The sequence below is a fragment of the Pelobates fuscus genome, chromosome 3 (genome assembly GCF_036172605.1).
Source record: "Pelobates fuscus isolate aPelFus1 chromosome 3, aPelFus1.pri, whole genome shotgun sequence".
Classification (NCBI taxonomy): domain Eukaryota; kingdom Metazoa; phylum Chordata; class Amphibia; order Anura; family Pelobatidae; genus Pelobates; species Pelobates fuscus.
The window spans coordinates 106,114,734-106,137,735 of record NC_086319.1 but is presented as its reverse complement, the minus strand read 5'-3'; the positions used below and the strand labels follow the sequence as shown (position 1 = coordinate 106,137,735).

The 23,002-nt window shown below is 40.8% G+C and overlaps 1 protein-coding gene across 1 annotated transcript in view; it reads left to right on the top strand.

The window, feature by feature from the left end:
• The window catches only part of PRELID2 (PRELI domain containing 2), a 123,776-nt gene extending 104,077 nt beyond the window's left edge, over nucleotides 1-19,699 (top strand). The window contains exons 5-6 of the mRNA XM_063445245.1: nucleotides 4,754-4,859; nucleotides 18,547-19,699. Of these exons, the coding sequence (XP_063301315.1) occupies nucleotides 4,754-4,859; nucleotides 18,547-18,603 (163 nt within the window). The 3' untranslated portion in view covers nucleotides 18,604-19,699. The remainder of the gene's footprint in view (nucleotides 1-4,753; nucleotides 4,860-18,546) is intronic.
• The last annotated feature ends 3,303 nt before the right edge of the window (nucleotides 19,700-23,002 follow it).

The window sequence follows — 23,002 nt, the reverse complement described above, 5'->3', positions numbered from 1 at the left end:
CGCTGGTTAAAAAACACGCTGACAAACGTAGAAGGGCAGCACCGGTGTTTGTTCCAGGCGATAGAGTATGGTTAAGTACTAGAAACATTCGGTTAAAAGTGCCGTCCATGAAGTTTGCTCCTCGATATATTGGACCTTACAGGGTACTGTCTCAAATTAACCCAGTTGCGTATCGTTTAGCGTTGCCTAATGCCTTACGCATTCCTAATTCATTTCATGTTTCCTTGCTAAAACCATTAATATGTAACAGGTTCTCCTCCACGATCGCCCCTCCCCGCTCAGTTCAGGTGGAGGGTCAGGAGGAGTATGAGGTCAATTCCATCGTTGATTCTCGAATCTCCCGGGGGAAACTGCAATATCTGGTCGATTGGAAGGGTTATGGTCCTGAGGAGAGAAGTTGGGTACCTCAGGAGGAGGTGCATGCTCCCCGTCTCCGCAGGGCGTTTCACTCTCGATCCCCTTCTCGCCCTGGTGTATTCCGCCCGGTGGGCGTATCTGAGAGGGGGGGTACTGTCAGGGTACCTGCGGTCTCTACCTCCGAAAGAGGTAGAGACTTAGCTGTTCCTCCATCCAGACGGCCTGATGGCTCCCTTCCCCACGGTCTATCCGGTCATGCAAGGCCGGCCGCGAGGGAGTGACTGCCTTTTACAGCATTTAGGCAGGAAGTTGTCATCAGGACACTCCTCCGGAACGACCTGTCACTCAATTGCTGCAGGACCAATCAGGACGCCTCGGAGGCGTGGTTACTGCTCTGAACAGGGTATTTAACAGAGCTTCGTTCATTAGCTCATTGCCCTGTCGTGGTTCTAGCTTGTTCTAGTCACTCAGTGCTTGTGTATTCTATTATCCCTTTTGGTTTTGACCCGGCTTGTTTACCTTACTCTGCTTATCTCTGTTACCCTTGATTCGGCTTGTCTCTCGCTTACCTGTCTTCTGTTACCCTCGACCTCGGCTTGTCTTTGACCATTCTATACTGTACTACTTACGTTAGTCCGGCCATTCTAAGGTCCGGTATACGTATCTGGCTACTGTTTGTACTCTGCGTGTTGGATCCCTGTCCCGATCCTGACAAATAGTTATTTAAAATTTCTGCCTTTCCTGTTCTTCATTAACTAACAGATCCATCTCTGTTTCCAGTGGACCTACACTTTAATTTTTTGTTTTGTTTTTTAGAATTGATGTACTTTTTGGGGTTAGTTTTGCATTCTTTGGCTATCTATTTCTCATTTTCTAGTTTAGACACTTTATTTGCCTTTTTGCAAGCATTATTGGCTTCCTTATATCTTCTATAGGATGTCTCTGACTTGTCTGATTTAAATGCCCTTTTCTTATTTTCAATCTCTTGCTTTACTTCTCTACTAAGCCACATTATTTTCATTTTTTTTTTTAATTACCCAATGGTACATATTGAGAAATGTACCTTTCTAATATTTGTTTGAAGAGCTTCCATTTATCCTCTTTTTTTTATTTTTATTTTTTTTTAACTAAGGAGTCTATGCCAGGCAATATGTTGTAGAGCTGCCCTAATCGTATTAAAATTGGCTTTTTAAAAATTATACGTTTTAGTACGCCCCACGTGCTTTTGCTTTTTAGAGTTTATTTAAAAAATTATCACTTTGTGATCACAATTTCCCAAATGCTCCCCTACTTGAATGTTAGTCAAAAGATCAACATTGGTTTGTTATAACGAGATCCAGACAAGCATCCTTTCTGGTTGGTGCTTGTACCAGTTGTGACATGAAGGTGTAATTTAACACATTCAAAAACTCGATTCACCTTGCGGAAGAACTAGTCACTCTATCCCAATTTAGGTCCGGGTGATTAAAATTTACAATATTTAAAGTGTTACTCAGATTTGCAGCTTTCCCAATTTGCTCTAGCAGCTGTTCTTCCTCGTTAATATTTACATTAGGTGGTTTATAACATATCCCAATCAGTAATTGAGTTGCCTTTGTTTTCCCCAAGCAGATATCTACCTATAAAGCTTCCACGTTTTCCTTCGTCACACCTGCCTAAGATTTGACTTCAACTCATAGTTGACATACAAACATACCTCACCACCGTTCTATCCTCCCTAAATAACGTGTACCCATTTAACTTAACTATCCAGTCATGTGTCTCATCCCACCATGTTTCTGTTATGCCTATTATATCATATTGTTTAATGTATGCTATTGCCTCTAGTTACCCCATTTTGTTATAGAGGCTCCTTGCATTAGTAAGCATACATTTAATATTATCATGAGTCATTTGTATTTTTCAGAGCTTGCCCCTCCCCTGACAAATATTCATTTGTCTTTCTGACAAATTATTGAATAGACGAAATTCCCTTCCGAATTTCGAACAATAGAGAATGCCCAAGTGTTTAACTGGGCATGCACGTGAATTTCATAGCGCTATCTAGTGTGGGCAGATGACGTATCCAACAGGGACTTAATCTGCCCACACAAAGATGGCGGCGCCCAGGACCTTGGTCCGGGCATAAAATAAAGATGAAAATATAGGTAATATGGGAGGATTAGGGGCATTTGGGGTTGACTAGGGGGGCAATTAGATGTAGTGGAGTCGGGAGGGAGGTAAAAAAAAAATGTATGCGGCCATGACAGTGCCGCTTTAATATATAGAGAGGGTAGTAAAAGAGGGGGGGGGATGAGTTTTTTTACTCTCTTGCTGGTATTCGCTAGATCAGCAGTATGGAGGGTGTTTAATTAGTTTACTGTTGTTACTATGCAAACATCAGTAAGGGGCTAGGATTTAGGAAAGAAGGTATAAAGTCCAAACTTGTAAACAACCAAAAAGCTTACTATGCTAAAACGTCAAAACTTAGTCTAGGAGTTTATTCACAAACATATTACATGTCAAAAAGCATAAATATGATAATATTCCATCAGTTATCTTTTATGTGTTCCAGCACTGGATGGCTGTCTATATTTCAATAAGCAGAGATTTAGCACAAAGATGGATGATTTCTGACAGATCACAAATAGGTGAAGCTTATGATTAATGTTCTATTAGTTTTCAGAAATATGTGTGTGCGCGCCTATTATATAGTGTGTATATGTGTATATATAGAAATACCTTGCATTCAGGCTGCAAAACAACGTGGCTGGGTGCACTACCAGGGCTCCAACAACCAATCTGTAAATAGATGGCTGCACTCTCGGTCTTTCAATAAAAATTTACTTTTATTCCATAGCTGTTAAAAACTGGATCAACGTTTCAGTACCACTTAGGGACTTTCTTCAGGATCATAGATATACATATATCAAACAATGTGAGTGTATATATAAGACACATACATGGGAATACTGACTTACCCCAGGTGCAGTGTGTTCAGACCGGCGTCCAGCCGGATCCCATGCGCATGTGTGATTAAAGCTCCACCCCTATTAGTGACATGATTACGTGATGATGCTGCCGTTGTTACCATAATGATGCGGCTTAATTAAAATCTCCATGGGAACGTGTGGTGATGTGTGCATAAAAACTGACAATGAAGACAACAATGGTACAATGTATAAAAAGAGCTATAATTGCAGACTATATGCATGTAAAACCATGAACAGTGTGAGTATCCATAGTGCAAATTACCCAAATTTGCATAATGTATTTTTCATTCAAAACTTATGACTATCATATTCTTCTAATGCTGAAATAGTACCACTATTACTTACCACTACATCAATAAATTACTTATAGTTGTAGGGTCGTTATGTTTCTGTCTGCAAGAATAGATACTATTGAAAATTAAAAACAATGCAAGTATGAAAAGGGGTTGATTACTCTAGGAATGAATGGAGAGATACAGTCTCGTTAAGTCCTTTTGTAGATACTGTATTTAATTCATGGATCCAATATGCTTCCTTATTTAAGAGCATTCTTCCACGGTCACCACCTTTTTGGTATGGGTATGTGGTCTATAGCCAAAAATTTTAACGTAGTCAAAGGGTGTTTTGTATTCTAAAAATGCTTCACGACTGGCTTATATGAATGTTCATCTCTATATGCCAGTCTAATACTAGACCTGTGGCCCCCAATGCGTTCACATACAGATGTTTCGGTCTTCCCTATATATGAAAGACCACATGGACACGTAAGTTTCTAAATTACATGTGTGGTCTTACAAGTGATGGTATATCTTATGTGGTAAACCTTATTGCTATGTGGATGGCTGACTTTTTTGGCTGGTGTCATATGGCCACAGGTGACACATCCCAGGCACCTCACTGATCTCCTTGTCTGTTCTCTCGTCGGTTGTATGTAACTTTTAATAGCATCCGTATGAACCAATAAGTCTTAAATTCCTGTTCCTCTTGAAACTTCTTAAAGGCAATTCTTTAACCCCTTAAGGACACATGACATGTGTGACATGTCATGATTCCCTTTTATTCCAGAATTTTGGTCCTTAAGGGGTTAAAGACTTTAGGAAGCGTGACATCACTTGACAGTATCTTCCAATTTTTCCGGACAATCGATGCGACTTGTGGGGTTGATTGATGGTTCATCTTAGGAAAAACAAGTTTCGCTGGGGTATTCTTTGCCTTATCTGCACGTGCACTCTGTGCTTCTTGTAGCGCATTGTTCAGGATGTGTCGATCATATCCCCTTTGTAAGAATCTTTCCATCATTTTCAGCTAACTGCTTTTCCCTAATTTCTGTATTAGAGTTATTTATTTATTTATATTTATATATATATATGTATATATGTATATGTATGTATGTTTGCTCATGTTTTCTTTGTTTTAATTTGCAGGACAGAGTTTACTCAGAAGGGAACTATAACTATCACGGGGGCAGGCTTACTGAACTGTGTTCTTGAAACCTTTGCACAGACATTCTTGAAACAAGGAGTCAAAAGGGTATGTGTCCACTAAAGATTTTGGGTAACTGTATCCTATCCATATGTATTTATGGTCTTTAATATTTACATGTGAAATATATATTTTCTGCAGGTTTTTGATTGATTTCTAGTACAGAGTAAGTAGGGATAAACAGAAAAAATATTCCTTTCCACTTTAAAAGTGTGTGTGTGTGTGTGTGCGTGCACTGATGGGTGAAATTAAAGGAACACTATAGTCGTGTTTTTTTTTTTTTTTTTTTTTTTTTTACCCCTGTTCAAAACTTGCGCTACCAAGTTTTCAATAGAGGCACTTTACCCCTGTACAGTGATCGCTATAATTAGTGCTTCAGAGATTTCTGATATACAGTTTCCAGGGAAGAAATGTATTTTACATGTATAGGAAATGTAGTTAGCAAACATCTGTGCCAAACCTAGCCATGAGTGGGCAGCTTATCTCATAATGGAAAATGTATACAATCATTTTAACCCATATGAACTAGGAGGAGATTTCTAAAGACAAACCAGTGCTAATGTGTTTGCTCCTTAATTAGCACTCTGCTCTAAAATAATAGCAGCTTTTTGCCTTGATAAGTACCCCAAGAAGTGGATTTGTTTAGACTATACTATTTTTTTATCTCCGGAGCTAACACGATATTAGCTGTAGGGGATAACTTTTGTTAAAGTCCATGTTGAATAACCGCGCATGGTCTAGTCACACATAGCATGTTAAATAATCTGCGATATTAGTGTATTTAAACCTAAAACAAAACGGACTATCTAACCTGCATACCAATATAACTATAGAACTCTAGCTCGTGTCCAAAATCAGAGCAAATTCACGAAATCGCATAAAATGTTTTACACTTTAACCATGGACATGCCTGACAGCGGGGCAAAATTCATATGTGGCATGTACTGCCATTCAAATGGGTTAAACATTGTTTTCGTTCCACAGTTATCTTTGATATATGTCACTCAAGCAACTGAATTGCATACATTGAAAACCTGTTATTAACGTTCAGAATGTATATTTTATCCTGCACTGAACAGCACTCCCAGTGTTATTTTTTTTTTTTTTTTTGTGTTCCCGTCGCTAAATTGCTACAGCATGTATAATCACAGGGGACATTATGTAAAAGTAGGTAAATGCCTAGGACTTGAGCATTTCACTACCTTTTTACATAAAATGTGGCTGTCGTGTTTTATTTTTCAGGTGTATTTTAATTTTTTTGCTTTGCACACAGCCTATGGTTTTAACGGAACAATGGAAGCACAATAATCGATGAATACATGCTATAAAATTATATCTCATTAAGGAAACCCGTATAAAACATGTATTTTCTGATCACAATAAAGGCAGTGTAAAATAATAGCAGCTGGGAACACACTAGAATACTGCCTCGATTCAAAAGTATTTTTTCAGACAAATGCTGCAATACAAGCTGTCAGTCACTAAAACCTTTTAAGTGCCATCTCCAAATGCGGGCAGCTTAATAGCTCTGTATTATTTTTTACATTTGTAGCGCATGTAGACATTCTCAGAAGTGCAAATATAAACCCCTGAAGCTTTCTGTCCAGCAGTTGAGAATTACATGTGCGAACATCAGTTTCAGGGAATATATATTGATTACCTTCCTGATTTCAATCATTCCCTGAAAATATAGTATATAGTAAACCTTTTGTGCCCTTCATCCCTCCGTGTTCATTGTATAGATTTCCTTCCTCACAGAAAGTTTTCTTTACCAATCTTTGTCCCCTTAAGCATCGCGTATTGAATTTGGTAATATCAAAGCTGTCAGGCTTGTAACAGTGTGTTGATCATTTTTGAACATGCTTTCGTATAAAGTCGGTCTAATTGACAGATACCAGATCTTTGATGGGACCCTAGGAGGGGTGACCTCTAACAATATTACACTCGGATAGAAAATAATATCAAAATAAAACGGGGTTAGAAATGCGGTAAGCTTTGTTGCTTTATAAAAGCTGGAGATTTCTGAAGCTTCATTTTATACTTGGAAAAGAAATTGGTTTGTTGGGAAGGGTCGAGCAAGAATGTGTAATGGATTATCTCAAATAATATTTTGTTCACCACTGTGTGCACACTCAATTTTTTATTTATTTATTGCAAGGCTGGCAAAACAGACGTGTTATGAGTTCTCTATAAATGGGCCACATCAGCGGAGATGGGGTGCTTTGCAAACTCCACTCTACAACTCTCTAAAGGCTCTAGAACAGGGGTAGGCAACCTACGGCACTAGTGCCATGCACTGCACTTGAGGTGCCATTGCACGGCACTCAAGGCTGCTAGAGCCAAACAGGCTCTGGCCTATCAGGAGTCCCAGTAAAACTTCAGATATCTGCTAATTCGAAGGGGTGGTGAAGGACAATCCTCAATTTATGCATTGCAGCACGTAGAGGAAGTGATCTCAGAGCACTTCATTCCAGCACTTGTGAATGGGAATCCACACAGTATTAGAGCAGCTCGCAGTTGTTGTTGCAGCTCCTGTGCCTGGCCGGCTTGGTCCCCACTGGAACCCAGGGAAGCCACCCACACTGCTAGATATACACAGAAATGCAGAATAACCCTCCCCTCATACAAATAAAACGGACAGCCCACACACAAGCATACACACAATCCGCACAAACGCAACACCACTAACAATCCACATACATGCACACAACCCCACATGCAGCCTCTCACATGCAATACCCCAAACAGCCCCCACACACTACCAAACACACAATGTGACATATCCATCCACACACACTATTCCACAAGCAGCCCCCATACACAGCCCACATTGATATGTATCATACACAATACCATTAACTACTCATGAACATATACAATATAATAGCTCATATACACACAAATACAACGAAACAAAGCAATTACAATAAAAATAACACAAGCAGAATATGGCAGCATACACACCTCAATTTTAAAAAAAATAGGGGGGGCGGGGCCGGGCCACTGACTGAGCAGGACGCAGGTTGAGGGAGCTCCTCAGCCTAAATACTTTACAAAGCGAAAAAAAGGACAATCTACCCCCCAATTCCTCCTGACATGGGCATGCATCGACAGGGGAGTGCGTGGGCAACCTATAGGGGTGAAACCTCGAAGGCAGAGTGCACTCTTGAAGATGAGGGCTCCCTGAGGCCTGCAACTTCCTACAGGGCGGGGGATGCGGCCGGTCCCCCGTCCACCATCCACCCTGCAGACAGCTTGGGTCCCGCTTTCCCCCCCTCTGGGCCGGTGGGGGTTATCCCGGCCCCCGCTGGGCTACACGCTGAGGCCCCCCAGACATGGTGGGAGATGCCGCAACGACAATATGAGAGTCGAGCGGCGGCTCACAAAATGGCGGATGCACCCGCGCCTGTTATATGGGACCCAGTGCCGCTTCAAGCCGACCTCATGGACCCCTTTAGCCACATTGAAGAGCGTCTGGAAGCAGCCTTCAACCGCTTTTGGGCAGCCTTAATGGACCGGATGAAGCGGGCACCCCCTGCAACACTACCAAGGGTGAGAGAGCAGACACGCGGCGGAGTAAGGCCCAAGAGACCTCCCAAAGCCAAACATCCCACCCTGCGCCTCCCCGGGGCCACCCGGAGATCACCCCCAAAGCACCGAACACACAAGCAGAGAGGACCGACACCCAGACACCTACCCCAAAACGGCAGAGGCACCTACAAACCCCTGGATGGATGGAACTGGGACTCAGGGAACCTCCAAGCTCACAGCAACACGGTGCACGCCCTGGAACTAGCCTGGGGTATGGAGAATGCCTCTACCCTGAAACGCAGCATGGCTCACGCCTGTGGACAGTGCACATGTGGAAGCTGGGTGCCCAGCCAAGGTATCGGCTGACTCTCCAACTAGGAGCTGGCTGTTGCTAAATCTGACAGGAACTCTAACCCAGGCTGTAACAGACCCAGCAGCACACATGCGATTACCACCTTATTATTTGGCTTAATATTGTTATTTTCTTACTATGTTTTTATTAGCCTGTCTTACTCACTTTGGTCACTCATCTCTACCAATAGTATATTAACACTGTTCCTCGCGTTGAAGTCTCTCAATGTATAACTAATCATACTGTTATCTTTTGTTGAAATCCCTGCTACGATCTCACAACTTAACTACTTAAAGCATGTATAATCTACTACACATAGCGTGTTTAAAACATAACATTTAAAAAATGTGCCGATATTCTTATGCCACAAATGTACAACTACTGTGTCTATATCTTTCGAATATGCTGTTGTGGCATTGACAAACGCTTTGTTACTTCCTGCACAAAGAAAATAAAGAATAAAAAAAAAAAAAAAAAAATAGGACCGGCACGCTACGGGACATCACAATCCTATATCGGCTTGTCTTGCTGTGTTGATGTGATATAGGCTGATAGCTTGTTTACGGTTCATACTAAAAAGTTACTCCAAAAACCACAGCAACACTCTGTAGTGTTTTTATGATACTACGAGCACCTTTTTTCCATTCCCCAGCAATGGGCCAAACCATCTAGCAGGGATTTTCCCTCTTACCTGGGTCCCACGTATATCTCTACGGGCAGGTGACGTACATCCAGCTGCCCCAGAGAAGCCAGATGATGATCATGTTAGTTATTCATCAGCTAAGAGCGTCTACTAAACGCTTGCAGCAGACAAATGAACTTCGGTGACAGTATATGAACAGAATTGACATTAGCCAGACCATAATTCATGACACTGAAGTGGTTATGATGCTTGGAGTAAACATTTTAAGCGGTATAACATTTTTTGCTGAAAATAAAAAATATATAGGTGTTCTATATTCTGTACATACTCACAACTCCCTACATTTAAACATTTACAAAAGAAGGACACTTTTTCATTTTAGTAGTGTGACGAGGGGCAGAGCTTTAAAATGTAATTTAAAACAAGAACAATGGACCCTATTTAAGATACCAATTTCTAGGCACATTTATTGTAGTTTAAATACATTATTATTGCTGTGGAGATCAGTCATGTATGCAGTAACACCAACACTATGGAGCTCTTAGAAAAAAGGGGTACCAGGATAGAAAAGATGGACAGGGGTATTTGGGCTATAACATGATGGTATAGCTGGACCTTTTTGTTGTGTTCTTCATATTTGTATTTATGATCTAGACTCAAGTGGTTGTTACTTGGCTTATATTCTGCTTTGCTTTTTTTTTATTTTATTTTTTTATATAATGGTGTTATTCCTTGGTCTTACACAGAAAGCTTAATGTGACAATCTATGTTTAGTTTAGATGCCCTTTATTTCATACACCTAACACTAGCAACACGAGAAGTGGGCCGCTGTTTGGAGAGGGGTAAAGGAGACGAGCCAGTGGTGCAATTGTGTGAAGATGGGGCAGGACCGCCAGAATTACTGACATAAATGCATGCCAGGCTGCTTGCCAATCACTCAGGCCGGCCCACAGAGCGAGCACTGTTTTAGTGCTATCTGAAGTGCCCTGAGAGCAGAGCGAGCGCATCTAATGAAGCGAGACAGGATCTGAAAATCACTGTCCTATGGTTGGGGGCATGAGTTGTTTATTCATTGTATAGAGAATCATAAACTGCATAAAAAGATTAGTTTGAATGTCTGCCTTTCCGCCTTGTATTTTAGACAGGTAAAATCTTTGGTATCTTTGGTTTATCCCATAAACAACCCCTTCATTCCCCATTGAAAGGCTAGCAGCTCTACATATAGTAGCTTTAGATTAACACTCCCTAATCAACAATACAGATACTAGATATTGGCTTTTGTAATGACACTTGGACTATTTACTCACGTGACTTACCTGCTTAAAGGGACACTGTAGGCACCCAGACCACTTCAGATCATTGAAGTGGTCTGGGTGCAAACTCCCATCACCCTTAACCCTGCAGTGGTGATTATTGCAGTTTTTATAAACTGCAATAATTACCTCTGAGGGTTAAGTCCTCCTCTAGCGGCTGTCTACTATATAGCCCCTAGAGGGACTTCCAGAATTGAAACAGACTTTTGGACTTTCTGTTATCTGACGCTGGACGTCCTCACGCTCTGCATGAGGACTTCCAGCGTCAGATTTTCCCTATAGGAAATCATTGTATTCCAATAAGCCACACACAAATTGTTGAAAATGTACCCAATATGCCAGGTTCCTAATGACTTTATTAATAATGCAAACTAAGTGGGCTTCTCTAGCCTGTCAAGTGTGAAAAGTTGAATTTGATGGCTTTTTTTTATTTTTTTCTCATCCAAGATTAAGGTGTATCCAAATTATGGGTGATTGGCTTTAATTAGATAACCCTATCTCTCCAGCATCAGAGGCGACATAATCCTGTAAATATAATATAACTGTGAGGTTTTTTATATGCTGTAGAAGGTATTGAACTTGGAATAGACTCGTTAAACTCATAGTTCTGGTTATTTTACATTGTTCCACAGCAATAAACCAAGTTTCAAGTAAAGTGAGATATAACCCATGCAGACTCTATGTCTAGGTGGTTACAGGGATAAGGCTAAAAACTTGTTAATTTAAGACTTCTTAAAGACAAATTAACACAAAAGTAAATGAATAAAGAAAAAAGAAACTTGTACCTAAGATGAACAAATATATATGTGTGCAAAAAACACAAACAAAGCAAGTGATTATTTCAAAAGAACCACTGTCCTGCCCCTGTACCCTTAAAGGGACACTATAGTCACCTGAACAACTTTAGCTTAATGAAGCAGTTTTGGTGTATAGAACATTCCCCTGCAGCCTCACTGCTCAATCCTCTGCCATTTAGGAGTTAAAGGACCACTCTAGGCACCCAGACCACTTCAGCTTAATGAAGTGGTCGGGGTGCCAGGTCCAGCTAGGGTTAACCCATTTTTGTATAAACATAGCAGTTTCAGAGAAACTGCTATGTTTATACTGAGGGTTAATCCAGCCTCCAAAACCTCTAGTGGCTGTCTCATTTACAGCTGCTAGAGGCGCTTGCGTGATTCTCACTGTGAAAATCACAGTGAGAGCACGCAAGCGTCCATAGGAAAGCATTATAAATGCTTTCCTATGCGACCGGCTGAATGCGAGCGCGGCTCCTGCCGCGCATGCGCATTCAGCCGATGACGTTGCAAGGAAGAAGGAGAGGAGGAGTAGAGCTCCCCGCCCGGCGCTGGAGAAAGAGGTAAGTTTAACCCCTTCCTCCCCCCAGAGCCCGGCGGGAGTGGGGAGTGGGAAAACGAGTATGTTTTCCTGGCACTAGAGTGGTCCTTTAAATCCCTTTGTTTATGAACCCTAGTCACACCTCCCTGCATGTGACTTGCACAGCCTTCCATAAACACTTCCTGTAAAGAGAGCCCTAATTAGGCTTTCTTTATTGCAAATTCTGTTAAATTAAGATTTTCTTATCCCCTGCTATGTTAATAGCTTGCTAGACCCTGTATGTGATTAAAGTTCAATTTAGAGATTGAGATACAATTATTTAAGGTAAATTACATCTGTTTGAAAGTGAAACCAGTTTTTTTTTTTCATGTAGGCTCTGTCAATCATAGCCAGGGGAGGTGTGGCTAGGGCTGCATAAACAGAAACACAGTGATTTAACTCCTAAATGACAGTGAATTGAGCAGTGAAATTACAGGGGAATGATCTATACACTAAAACTGCTTTATTTAGTTAAAGTAATTTAGGTGACTATAGTGTTCCTTTAAAGGGACACTGTAGGCGCCCTGACCACTTTAGCTAATTGAAGTGGTCTGGGTGCGGTGTCCCTTTTGCACTTAGTGCTGCAATGTTAAACATTGCAATTCCAGATAAACTGCAATGTTTACATTGCAGCTCTAAGTCTGCCCTCAGTGGCTACCAGACAACCACTTGAGGGCTTCAGGAATTAAAGCTGACCTTTGGTCCGTTATCTGACTCTGGACGTCCTCACGCTCTGCGTGAGATCCCACAGCGTCAGACTTTTTCCCCATAAGAAAGCAATGAAATCGGCGTGGGCAGAGCCTGGCCTAGCGCCGAGGGACATCGGCGCTGGATTCAGGTAAGTGACTGAAGGGGTATTAACCCCTTCAGTGCCGCGGGAGTGGGGCGGGGTACTGTAGGCGACCCATAGTGCACAAAAGTAAGCGGTAAAAATACAAGATTATAAAGGCTAACCACTAAATCTCTTTAAGCTTGATAACATTGACTCATAAATTCCAGCAAATACCTCAATATACTGACAGTCCTTGCAAAAAGTGTTTTACTCCATTGTGCCTGTATAGAGGTATTTGGTGTAAATTTATTAAGGCCTTTGGAACCAAGTTTGGTTTGACATCACCCAAACAGCAAATTAAGCAGTTAATGAAACCATTGTTGCACACATAGTGATTCCATTTCATCTACAGAACTGTAGTTTTCTACATAAAGTACCATTCTAAAAGTGGCAAGGTGCAAAAGGGCTTACAAAGTCTTCCCTTGCAAGATCATTTAGATGTGTAAAAAGTATAAAAGGCTGCTTTATTAGATTTGCTTTTCTTTAACTATGTCCTTGGCTCCACGCTTGATTTTGAAAATTTTTCATGCAGCTCTCTTTATTAAGAGCCTCTAGGTTGCACTTAACAAAAGCAGAGTGTACAATAGTGTAGAGTTGAATAGGAGCTAGGCTTTAGCTTGCTACCGCTATACTGTTTCCTGAATCATGAAGAAAAAGCTTTTACAGTGTCTAAAAACATTCCACTTCAATTTGATGTTATTCTATAGCCTTCGTGCCATTTTTTTTCTCTCACCCTTTACTTGAGACAGGTTCAATTTAATAGATAATTGAACCTGTCTCAAGTAAAGGGTGAGAGAAAAAAATAAATATATATATATTTATTAAATATATATATATTAAAAAGAACAGCAACTATATATATATATTAAAAAGAACAGCAACTTTGGTGCTGACAGATTTTGTTAGTTTTTTAAAAACACCTAATCTAGGCAAAACATTGCATAAGCCTGCCACAACGTCAATGTACCCCATCTTTGGCAGGTCCTGCTCTGACAGCCTAATGTCTGCATCATGAGATACTTACCGTATATACTCGAGTATAAGCCGAGTTTTTCAGCCCATTTTTTGGGCTGAAAAACCCCAACTCGGCTTATACTCGAGTCAGAGTCTGTATTATGGCAATTTGCATTGCCATAATACAGACTGGGGGGAGAGGGGGGCTGGCAGAGCTGTACTTACCTTTCCTGCAGCTCCTGTCAGCTCTCTCCTCCTCTGTGTCGTCCGGTCAGCACCTCGGTTAGCTCCCAGTGTAAATCTCGCGAGAGCCGCGGCTCTCGCGAGATTTACACTGGGAGCTAACAGAAGAGCAGAACGGACGGCGCAGAGGAGGAGAGAGCTGACAGGAGCTGCAGAACAGGTAAGTTACAGCTCTGCCAGCCCCCCTCTCCCCCCCACTGAACTGCCACTGGACCACCAGGGAAGGAGAGCCCCCCTCCCTGCCATATATCAAGCAGGGAGGGGGGACGAAAAAAAAAATATATAAATATAATAAGAAATAAAATAATAAAAAAAAAAAATTAATAATAATAAAAAAAAGGGGTATAAGGACCACTATGGGAGGGGTATAAGGACCACTATGGGAGGGGTATAAGGACCACTATGGGAGGGAGGGGGGTATAAGGACCGCTATGGGAGGGAGGGGGGGTATAAGGACCGCTATGGGAGGGAGGGGGGGTATAAGGATCACTATGGGAGGGAGGGGGGGATAAGGATCACTATGGGAGGGAGGGGGGGGTATAAGGACCACTATGGGAGGGAGGGGGGGGGATATAAGGACCACTATGGGAGGGAGGGGGGGGATATAAGGACCACTATGGGAGGGAGGGGGGGGATAAGGACCACTATGGGAGGGAGGGGGGGGGATAAGGACCACTATGGGAGGGAGGGGGGGGGATAAGGACCACTATGGGAGGGAGGGGGGGGGATAAGGACCACTATGGGAGGGAGGGGGGGGGATAAGGACCACTATGGGAGGGAGGGGGGGGATAAGGACCACTATGGGAGGGAGGGGGGGGATAAGGACCACTATGGGAGGGAGGGGGGGGGATAAGGACCACTATGGGAGGGAGGGGGGGGGATAAGGACCACTATGGGAGGGAGGGGGGGGGATAAGGACCACTATGGGAGGGAGGGGGGGGGATAAGGACCACTATGGGAGGGAGGGGGGGTATAAGGACCACTATGGGAGGGAGGGGGGGTATAAGGACCACTATGGGAGGGAGGGGGGGTATAAGGACCACTATGAGAGGGAGGGGGTGGGATAAGGACCACTATGGGAGGGGAGGGGGAAGTAAGGACCACTAGGGGAGGGGAGGGTAAGGACCACTGGGGGGGGAGTGAAGGAACACGGGGGTGGGGAGGTAAGGACCACTGAGGGAGGAGGAGGGGAAGTCAGGACATATGGGGGGGGAGGGGGCGGCAAAATTTTTTTTGCCTACGGCGGCAAATATCCTTGCACCGGCCCTGCACACACTGCATTCACACACTGCATTCATGCACACACACGCTGCACTCATACACACGCTGCACTCATACACACGCTGCACTCATACACACACGCTACACACACACATACGCACACACTGCATTCATTATACACACACTGTAAATAAATATTCAATTAATATATTTTTTTTAGGATCTAATTTTATTTAGAAATTTACCAGTAGCTGCTGCATTTCCCACCCTAGTCTTATACTCGAGTCAATAAGTTTTCCCAGTTTTTTGGGATAAAATTAGGGGCCTCGGCTTATATTCGGGTCGGCTTATACTCGAGTATATACGGTATTTGGGGGGAAAATTTCCATCTGGAGTTTTCTGCAGTTCATGGCTTAATAGGGCCCTTGGATGAGGCACCTGTGACAGGCAGGGGTGCAAAACCAAGGAGTTGGCTAGACTCCCCAAAATAATATATATATATATATATATATATATAATGTATAAGAAAACCAGGGGCTGGCTGCACTCACCTGAACATGCATAAATCTGTCAGCACTGATGTTGCTGTTTAGTGGATAAGTGAGTGCGCTGGATTTTCTTCTTTTCATTGAATTAATTCGCTCCCAGTAGCACCCTGTTTATGCATGGTCAGGTGAGTGCAGCCAGCCCCCTTTTTATATTTATATATATCGGCTATCTATCTTGCTTTCTACGGTTTTCTCAGACCTAGAGAGTTCACCGTTGTTTGTCAAGGAGACATCACGCACAGCCTAAAAACATTGCATCTCACAAAGGTGGAGGATCACGATCTACTTTCGATCCCATCAACTAAAACCAATCATTCACTACACCTCACTGTAATTCCTCTCTTCCCTACCGATAATGCCTGGTGTCCGGTCAAGGCGCTAGACCACCTACGGTCAACCCATCATCACGCGCACTTACCGGACTCTCCGCTCTTATCACTACAAGGGCACCCGCTTACCACTGCTAAATTCACGTCACATGTCAGAACATTATTATCTAAACTGGGTTTCAATCCGGCTTCATTCATCGGGCACTCCTTTCGCATAGGAGCCGCCTCTTCAGCCTCCAGCACTAATACACTGGTCCACATCATCAAGAGACTGGGTCGTTGGAAATCCTCCATATATCATACATATATTCCACGACCGGAAAAAGAGCTTTGTCAAGCTTTCAAGAACTTGGTTATGTAAAAAGGCAATAAAGTGTGTATTTTCTCGAACTTCTCTTTTGCCCTCTTTTATTTACAGGCCCACTCATACGTTGGTTTCGGCACACCACAACCAACTTTGCCCTTACAGATACTATCCATTACGTATTAAATTCCGAGCACAAGTAGAAAGGCCTTTAGGCCTGAATTTGTGGGAGGAGTAAGTCCCCTACTTAAACTCCCAGCCCCTACTCACCTCTGCCGTTCAGCTGATTGTCCCCACCCACCCACACCCTGTTATAATTACAGATACTATAATTACAGATACTATCCATTACGTATTAAATTCCGAGCACAAATAAATATATATATATATATATATATATATATTATAGTTTTTGGGTGTATTTTATTGTCTTACTTACCTTCTCAGCACATGAAGTGCATATAGAAATCATATTTAGGAGAAGTGATGCCTATGATTGAATTTGCATTAAGGGGACACTATAGTGACCAGAACAATTACAGCTTAATGTAGTTGTTCCGGTGAGTATCATAGCTCCCTCCAGGCATTTTCATGTAAACACTGCCTTTTCAATGACACCTCCAAGTGGCCACTCCTCAGATGGCCACTGGGTGGGCTTCCTGGCTCAGGGCTGCACAGTAAGCAGCCCTGACGTTCAGCGTCCCCACGTTCTGCAGATTTTAGCCGGCGCGGCGCTGGAAAAAGGGTGAGTTTAAAACTTTTATGGGGGGGGGGGGGGGGCAAGCCAAAGTCACCTAAATGGTGGATTTAGCACCGTAGGGTCAGGAATACATGTTTGTGTTTCTGACCCTATAGTGATCCTTTAAATAGCAAGGTGTTTATTTTTTTTTATTCTTCTTCTTCTATTAATATTACGATCACTTATATAACCACAAAACAGCACACGGGAGCGCTTATTTAGTAAATAGGTGAATAATAGTAAAATCACATTCAATAACTTTTAGGCAGGGTTTTATGGGTCTAGTTACAACCCCAAAAAGTTTTTTCTTCAAAATAAAACCATACCTAATCGTGTGAAATAAATTTATATATACAAAGATGGCAATAGAACACTGACATTATACAGAGCTATCAAATCTAGCTCTGGTAATGATTGCAGTGGGATCCGTAAGGGTGACCCTTCCCTTTCTTGATGTGACTTGTCTTCCCATGTATCAAGTAGGTTGGGGTATGCCGAAACAGACAAACGGGAAGCCTGGAAAAAGAGGGCAACAAATATTGCCTATAATATATGTGTGTTTGTGTGTATATGTGTATGTATGTGTATATATATGTATATATGTATATATGTATATGTGTGTGTGTATATATATATATATATATATATATATATATATATATATATATATATATAAAACAAATATTTGCCTGTACCCCAGTAGGACTGTCATCAGGGCTTAACAACCATGACGGATATATGTGCCCCTGCAGGCCCCAGGCTGCTTTTACACCACTGCAGAGGGGACCAAGAACACTCCATCCTAACTTCTCAGGTGATCATCTCTAAGTCTCATGATCTCCCCGGCCGTCAGAGTGCGCTCCGCTCGGCAAATGGATAATTTGCGAGAGTTGGAGACATATTTGCTGCTGGAAAGTTAGTATGGAGTGTGAGCTCCTTCTACCATGATACCTGACCTGGACAAGAAGCAGGGATGGAGGAATAAAATGTACCAAAATAAATGTAAAGGTTTTATTTTATTTTTATTTTTATTTTTTTTAAACACACACACTGCATTCACTGTTCACACTATGCATTCACTCTACACGCACACACTACATACACTACACAAACACACACTCTGCATTCACTATACACACTGCCTCTAATACACACACTTTGTATTATATTATATGACTCTTCTGCTGAAATGTAAAAGAACAAAGGTTTTCCTAGAGCTGCTTTTAAATTTTGGAATTGCTAGAATTTGAAAGCATGGCATATGTATGAATAACTATTAAACCATCATATAGTGTAACTGCAGTGTAAAAAAATATAATACTTATTAACAATTTTATTTACTATTTCCACAGAGTATTTTGATCATGGAAACAATTTTGCAAGAGCGCTGTGGATGCCCTTTCTCCTAACTATGAATTGTTCCTAGAAGCTCGGTAGAAGGCCCAAGACTTGCTGATCTTTTGTTAAAGTGGAGCCTTAGAATTATATATACATAATTTTTTTTTTTATATAATTAATCGCAACAATCAAGGAATATTCTCACCATTGTGTTAATTTGCTACCTGTGTACAAGTTAACAGAAATATCTGTACAATACAAATATAACTTTGTAAAAAAAGAACCTGTCTGTGTACCATGCAGGATTGACCAAGGAAACTGAATTCCTACGAGTCATACGCTCTGTTTTATGTTATGAAAACCATCCAGTTCATCAAATCTATGGATTTTATCATTGCAATGTAATGTAAAGAGAAAGGAAGCAAGAGAGACATCAAGATTATGGGTGCTTTCTCCATAGCCTAAGCTACACAATTGCTATCAGTCCAAACTGAACTATTAATTATTCAAATTTTTCAAGAGGATTGCAAGGCTAGTGTTCCACAGGCCAATGCAGAAGAATTAATACGACAAAGAAGGTTTCAGCACTCCTCTGTCAAACTATCCTCTTTATTGTAATCGCGCATTAAACAACAGCTGTTTACGAGACTTAGTCCAACTTTGTGGGGTTGTAGTAAACTTTATATTTTCATCTTGTAACCGTGCTTTCAAAAAAAAAAAGTGTGAGACCAGAGCCCTTAAACATTTTCATCTATACAATTTATAGATTGATAGTTTGCCCCCATGTCATGCGTGTTTTGCATCCATGGCGCCCACACAATTAATTTTGTTTCATACATCTTTTATAGACTGGGAGGAGAAAAGAAGACATGAAGGCACTTCTTGAATATGATGGTTCATTTTTCAAATCAGCTAACAATGTATTGCCAAGTCTAGGGAAATCTTTTGCCTTTTCTATTTTATAAATCTGAAATACAACTTAAATCAAGAGTAATCTCACAAATTAAGCTTCATTTTAAACAAGAAAACAGTTAGAGGTGTTTGTATATTTAAATATTATGAAACTTGCTTCACTTTACCTTTTTACTGAATGTTTTCGCAAACCGCAGTCACAAGCTTAAACTTGTTAACGAGCTAATTTTAATCACAAGGGATTCCATTCTCATTCCATTTGAAATATTTCACGCATGTTTTTTTTTTTTTTTGGGGGGGGGGGGGGGGGTTACGCCTTTGGTCTCTATATAGTTTTAAATAAATGCTTTCCATATAATGCAGTAAGCATATAAAAAAATGAACATTATGCATACATAAATATGTCTTGGTAAACAATGTCATGTAATAACTATTTCTAATAGAGCATTGCTGGTCCATTAAAAATATTACAACGAAAGAGGACACCTATAGCTTAGCATTTTAGTCACAGTACTTTAAAAGTTACCATCATACCACTGATACATAAACTTGACTCACACCATGTATTTTATTGTTTTTTATTCTTTCTGCAATTGTTCTTTATGTATTTGTTTTTATTTTTACAAGAACTGTGCACATAAACCCTTTTTTTTGGATATGCCATGTCAGGTTCACTTTAAGTTAGAGGGAACTCAATAAGCCAAACTTGCAGAGTGTACAAATGCATATTTCTAAATTTTTCAGCCTTTCAAAGGTTGCTTAATATGAGACAAAAAAAGTAGTGAAAAAACTGTTTTGCACCTATAGTATACATTTTTTACATTGTGAATATTCCTATGATGTCTTTGTATTAAATGACGTAGCAAAGATAAGCCAATACGATAATACAGCCAAGTGTTGCCATTTTACATATATATATTTTATAATATGAATTATTTCGATCTCTGTCGATGCATATCAATGCTATTTTCTATATTGTAATTCTGACTTTAAGCAATGCTTTACTTGTCGCTATAGAATTTGTGTAATTTTTATGATGCTCATTCTTGGACACAAATATACGTGTGTGTTATTTTTCTTTTTTCTTTTAAGCAATGCTTGGACTAAGGTTTTCATACAAATAGACATAGTAATAGTAATATAATGAATTTGTTGCTGTAGAAAGGCTCTTATAGACTACTTTAAATCCCCCAGTTCTAGTGAGATCGCCTTACTTTCCTCGGTATGCTACGTTAGGAATAATACTATTTTATATTTTGCTGTATTGAACTGAAATTCAATTTATTTTCTGATGGTTTATTAGTTTAATGGATATGGAGTTGTTACTTGGCAAAGCGTATGTCAAATCAACTCGTACTAGTAGGCTAAATATGATTATGCACACTGGGATTGTAAATAATGTTGAGCTGTTCTTGCTCTTTATGCAAATTTCCCATATTATGTGTTTCTCCAAGTTCTGTTAATTTGAGGACATAAATGCATATTGACTTCAGTGGAGGCTTATTTTAGGAGTTTTCCAAATATGGGCTATAAATCACAGGGAAAAAAATTAAATGTCCTTATGGTGTGCCATTTCAGAAGACCACTATTGTATTTTAGTATAAAATGAATGTTGGTTTGTCCATTTGTAGTCTCTGAATATTCATTTTCCAAAGAAAAAAGTGTTACATGTAATTACATCAGGCTTATTGTACTGTATTTATGTGTATTCCTTTGATAAATCAAAGCAAAATATAGTACTGGTAAATTATTTAAACGGGACACTCTAAACACCGTTATCATTATAAAAAGATAACTTTTTGTCAGATAACTGGCGCATGGTGTTCAGGGAAAACTGACAAAGTAACCACTACAGTGCGCTGTAGTGGTTGTGATGTGCTGAGTGCCTCTTTAAGCATTTGTAAGTAAATGCTACAAGCACAGATCTGAAAATAATTCCATATTGTATGTCAGCATTATCACGCATAATAAAGTAAATATTGATTCTGATCATATCTTACCTTCAATAGCAGAAGTAAACCCATGGAAAAGTAGTGGCTTAAAAAATACAAGTTATCTTGTGCATAATCAATAAACATTGTTGATGTTATTTATTGCAATCAGCTTAACTGCTATTATAGGCCAGAACATGGTATATACAATATTAACAATAATGGTCTCTCTGTGTTCCTTGCTTTGCTTAAATGAGCTCAAGGTTATTCCATATTGAATTACAGTTGCCTTTCTTTTTCTCTAATAATTGGACATTGTATATGAATTCTACTGATTAGGCTATTTCTAGTTATCACAGTTGCCAAGTAATGATAAGGCTAAGGCCGTTGACTGTAAAAGTTTGTGTTAATGAAAAGAACATTATGCTCATTTTCTCTTGTAAGTCACAACTTTTTGCAATCTGGTGAATGCTGCTTCAAATTAAACATGGATGCAGTTGGTAATGAGAGATCTCTAAAAATGAAATGTGGAGTTTCTTTGGAGCAGAATCTCTGTCTTCATTTACTATCCCATAAAATTAATACTATTAAATTTGAAAAAAAAAAGGTTAACCAACCTTGTGCATTTTGGTGCTATGTGTACGCAAAATTATTTGGGGAATGGCGTCACGGGTTGGGAACCCGGCCATCGGGCAAATGCCCAGTTTGCCGCGATGGCCATGGGCCAATAGAGGAGATCACAGGCCCTATCTGGGCGAGCGCTATCCGATCTCACTCACCGGCCCACAGGCACTGACAGGCAGCCTGGAGAGGGAGGGAGGAGCGTGAGGCAGAAGGTTCCTCCCGCAAGTTCGGCAAATCAGAGCGTTGCCGCGGGTTACCACGGCAACGCTTCGAGGATCTCGTGGGAGGACTGAACTCTATTTTGTATGTATATATACTTTTTTTTTTTTTACGAATACATTTTTTTTTTTTTTTATTACTCCTATTTCTCCCCCCCTCCCCATACGGGCACCGCCCATCACCCACACACACAATACCCATCACCCACACAGAGCACCCCTCTCTCACACACAGAGCAATGGAGGGGGGCGCTAAGAAAATAAGTGTGCACACACAGAGTACCCCTCACACAGCACAGTGTCTGTACCAGTGTGTGTATATGCATGTGTGTAGTATCTACATGAGTGTCAGGGTGTGCATCTGTGTGTCAGATACATACACTGACTCACTTAAGGATACATACCCTGAAACACAGATACACACCCTGACACACATGCAGATACAAAAACACATAGATACATAGACTGACACACTTAAGGATACATACCCTACGTTTCTTTGACATACAAATACACACATGCAGACACAAAGAAACGTAGGGTATGTATCCTTAAGTGTGTCAGTATATGTATCTGACACACAGATGCACACCCTGACACACATGTAGATACTACACACATGAATAAATACACACACACGTGTATACACAGAGACACACGCATTGACACACAGATACCTGCAACATTGACAAACCTGCAGATACACAGACACATATTTACATACTCTGACATACAGATACACACCCTGACACACATGCAGACACAGAGTATGTAAATGTGTCTGT